At 54.2% G+C, this 2,609-nt stretch overlaps 1 protein-coding gene across 3 annotated transcripts in view; it reads right to left on the bottom strand.

The window, feature by feature from the left end:
• Window positions 1-2,609, bottom strand: part of slc12a2 (solute carrier family 12 (sodium/potassium/chloride transporter), member 2) — a 31,530-nt gene that overhangs the window by 3,930 nt on the left and 24,991 nt on the right. The window contains exons 19-22 of one of the 3 annotated variants that reach the window (XM_015404985.1): window positions 2,397-2,476; window positions 2,163-2,303; window positions 857-901; window positions 202-324 (exon numbers count right to left, since the gene is read on the bottom strand). In XM_015404985.1, coding sequence (XP_015260471.1) covers window positions 202-324; window positions 857-901; window positions 2,163-2,303; window positions 2,397-2,476 — 389 coding nt within the window. Of the gene's footprint in view, window positions 1-201; window positions 325-856; window positions 905-2,162; window positions 2,304-2,396; window positions 2,477-2,609 lie in introns of all 3 variants that reach the window. The other 2 variants (XM_015404984.1, XM_015404987.1) reach the window with 2 other exon arrangements.

The following is a 2,609-nucleotide window of genomic DNA, read 5'->3' on the forward strand; positions in this document are numbered from 1 at the left end:
ACTCCTAACCCACCGCTAATGCTAACCCTACTGCTAACCCCACTACTAATACTGCTAATGCTACTGCTAACTCTACTGCTAACCCCACTACTAATACTGCTAATGCTACTGCTAACTCTACTGCTAACCCACCGCTAACGCTAACCATATGACCCTACTGCTACGCTAAGGCTAGCCTGGTCTGGTCTAATCTGGTCTCACCTCCGTCATCAAACAGCCACCAGACGTCCACGGTGCCTTTCCCCTGTTTCTGCTGGAACTGCTGGCTGGCCTCCAGCAGCTGCTGGTCAGAACTGTTCAGTGGAACCGTTGGACTCTTCTTGCCTGGAAGACAGCGAGCAGACAGAAATAGAGCACATAGAATCAACTCCCAGGTGATCAAACACAGAGCACATCTGTTCATCTGGTTCTCTTCCTGCCTTCAGCGCTGAACCAATAAATCAACCTTCAGGCAGAAGAGAAACGCAGAGGAGCCGACAGACGGCGCCGGGACGGGTCCGAAGTACACCAGAACCCGGAGAAGAAAGCTAGAGAGCCGTCACCCCCAAGGAAGGAAGGAAGGAAGGAAGGAAGGAGGCGAAACACAGAAACTACCAGAGGTCTGAAGAGAGAAGGAGATCAGATGATGCAGCAGGACATCAGAGACGGACTGAAGCCAGGAGACGACAGAGCAAACAGGAAGAGGGAGCGTCCTGGAGCAGGACAGGAGGACAGAGACGGCGTGTTAGCGGCAGCTCTCTAAATCTACCGGGAAACATGAGGCGACACAAAGTGACAGGATGAAGAAAGCCAGAAGCAGCAGAAGCTCTGAGAGGAAGAAAAGTCTGAAGGCAACCAGAGGAAACGGGTCTCCTGCCTTTTTTCAACAGGGGCTGCGTTGTAGCTTTGCCATCTTCATCGTCTTCTGGGAAATATGAAACAAAAGAACAAAGAAAACATCCTTAATGTGAGACACTGATGATGATGATGATGATGATGAGGGAGGAGAACGCAGGAGCAACAGCCTCCTCCCAGCAGCGGGAAGCAGGACTCCGCTGCTCTGAGCCTCCTGCAACATTTCAGATTTCTGGGCAGGAGCCAGGAGCATCCGGTTGGATCCAGCCTGCTGGACGCAGCAATGTCCTGAGACTGAGGTCATCTGGGAGGCTCCGCCCCCTCTCTGCTCTGCACTTACATCTAGTTTATTTAGGAAACGGGTAAACCTTTTCCCCTCAGATTGACCAGAGAAAAGCGCCTGAAAGCAAACTACGGTAACGATGATGTGGTCACCTGAACGTCTGATGTAATGGAAGAATCTCATCTATCAAAGTTCTGACATTAGCAAGTGAACCCTCTGTGAGGTCATCAGGGCGCATCAGACGTTAGCAGGCGAATCCTCTGTGAGGTCATCAGGGCGCATCAGACGTGTCACTGGTGAATCCTCTGTGAGGTCATCAGGGCGCATCAGACGTTAGCAGGCGAATCCTCTGTGAGGTCATCAGGGCGCATCAGACGTTAGCAGGTGAATCCTCTGTGAGGTCATCAGGGCGCATCAGATGAAAAACTTTACGGTCGTTTTATTTCCACCCAGACCAGCAGCAGCTCTGAAACTGGACGCCATCCGGACCAGGAGGAGCCTGGGAGACGGCGCTGAGGGACGCAGCAGGGTCACCAACGTCCAAGGACGGCCCCCTGACTGGGAACACTGGCCTGTCCCCAGTTTCCTTCCCTACTGAGCTGTTGCCTCATACGCTTCCCAGCAGGACAGACAGGAAGCAGCGGGCTTGGCTTTTCAAAATAAGGTGACGGTGTTTAAACCGACTGACTGGAATGGGTCTGCAGACCATCGCTGCACCATCTGCTCTGAAACAGGAAACGCCTAAAAACCACAACATGTTCTGCTCCTCGCCATCCCTCTGCCGTCCCCCAAACACAGAGCTGTCAGAACATCTGTGACCAACATTCCTGCCCAGTCAGGGGTGGGGGTGGAGGTCACTTCCTGTGTGGGCGGAGCATTAGCAGCAGAGAGAGAAGCTGGTGGATGAAGAGCTTCCTGAGAACAGGAGGAACCATGAGCTTCCAGGAAGCTTCCTCCACCATGGGACGGTGCGCCTCCTGGAGGTCCTCCTGCCACCAGGAGCAGCAGGAGCTGGAGCAGGGAGGAGGGAGGGGAGCGGGCTGACCTTTCTGTGCAGCTGGACTGTTCTGAAGGCTGGTGGTCTTTGAAGACAGCTTGGATGAGTCACAGTCCGAGTCTTTGCTGGTGTCCATGGAAACGATGACGTCCTTGGCTCCTGATTTCTCCTGGGAGGACAACAGCTCATCTGGCAGAAAGGGGAGCAAAGACGTCAGAGACGCTGCACGCCACCAGCAGGGGGCGGGAATGGGAGGTCAGCTTCCTGCTCCTCAGCAGGTACCTTGTCCTTGGATGTGAGACACGTCCAGCCCCTCCTTCAGCCGCAGGATCACCGCGCCGTACTGGAAGTCAAACGCGTCGCTGAGGAGGACGGAAAGCAGACATGTTAGCGACGCAGCGGCTGGACGTCTGAAGGGGCTAAAGATATGACCTTTGACCTACAGCTGCTTCCAGTCATACCGCCATCACAGTGATGGCGGTATGACTGGAAGCA

This window comes from Cyprinodon variegatus, unplaced genomic scaffold (genome assembly GCF_000732505.1).
Source record: "Cyprinodon variegatus isolate N-32 unplaced genomic scaffold, C_variegatus-1.0 Scaffold1928, whole genome shotgun sequence".
Taxonomy (NCBI): domain Eukaryota; kingdom Metazoa; phylum Chordata; class Actinopteri; order Cyprinodontiformes; family Cyprinodontidae; genus Cyprinodon; species Cyprinodon variegatus.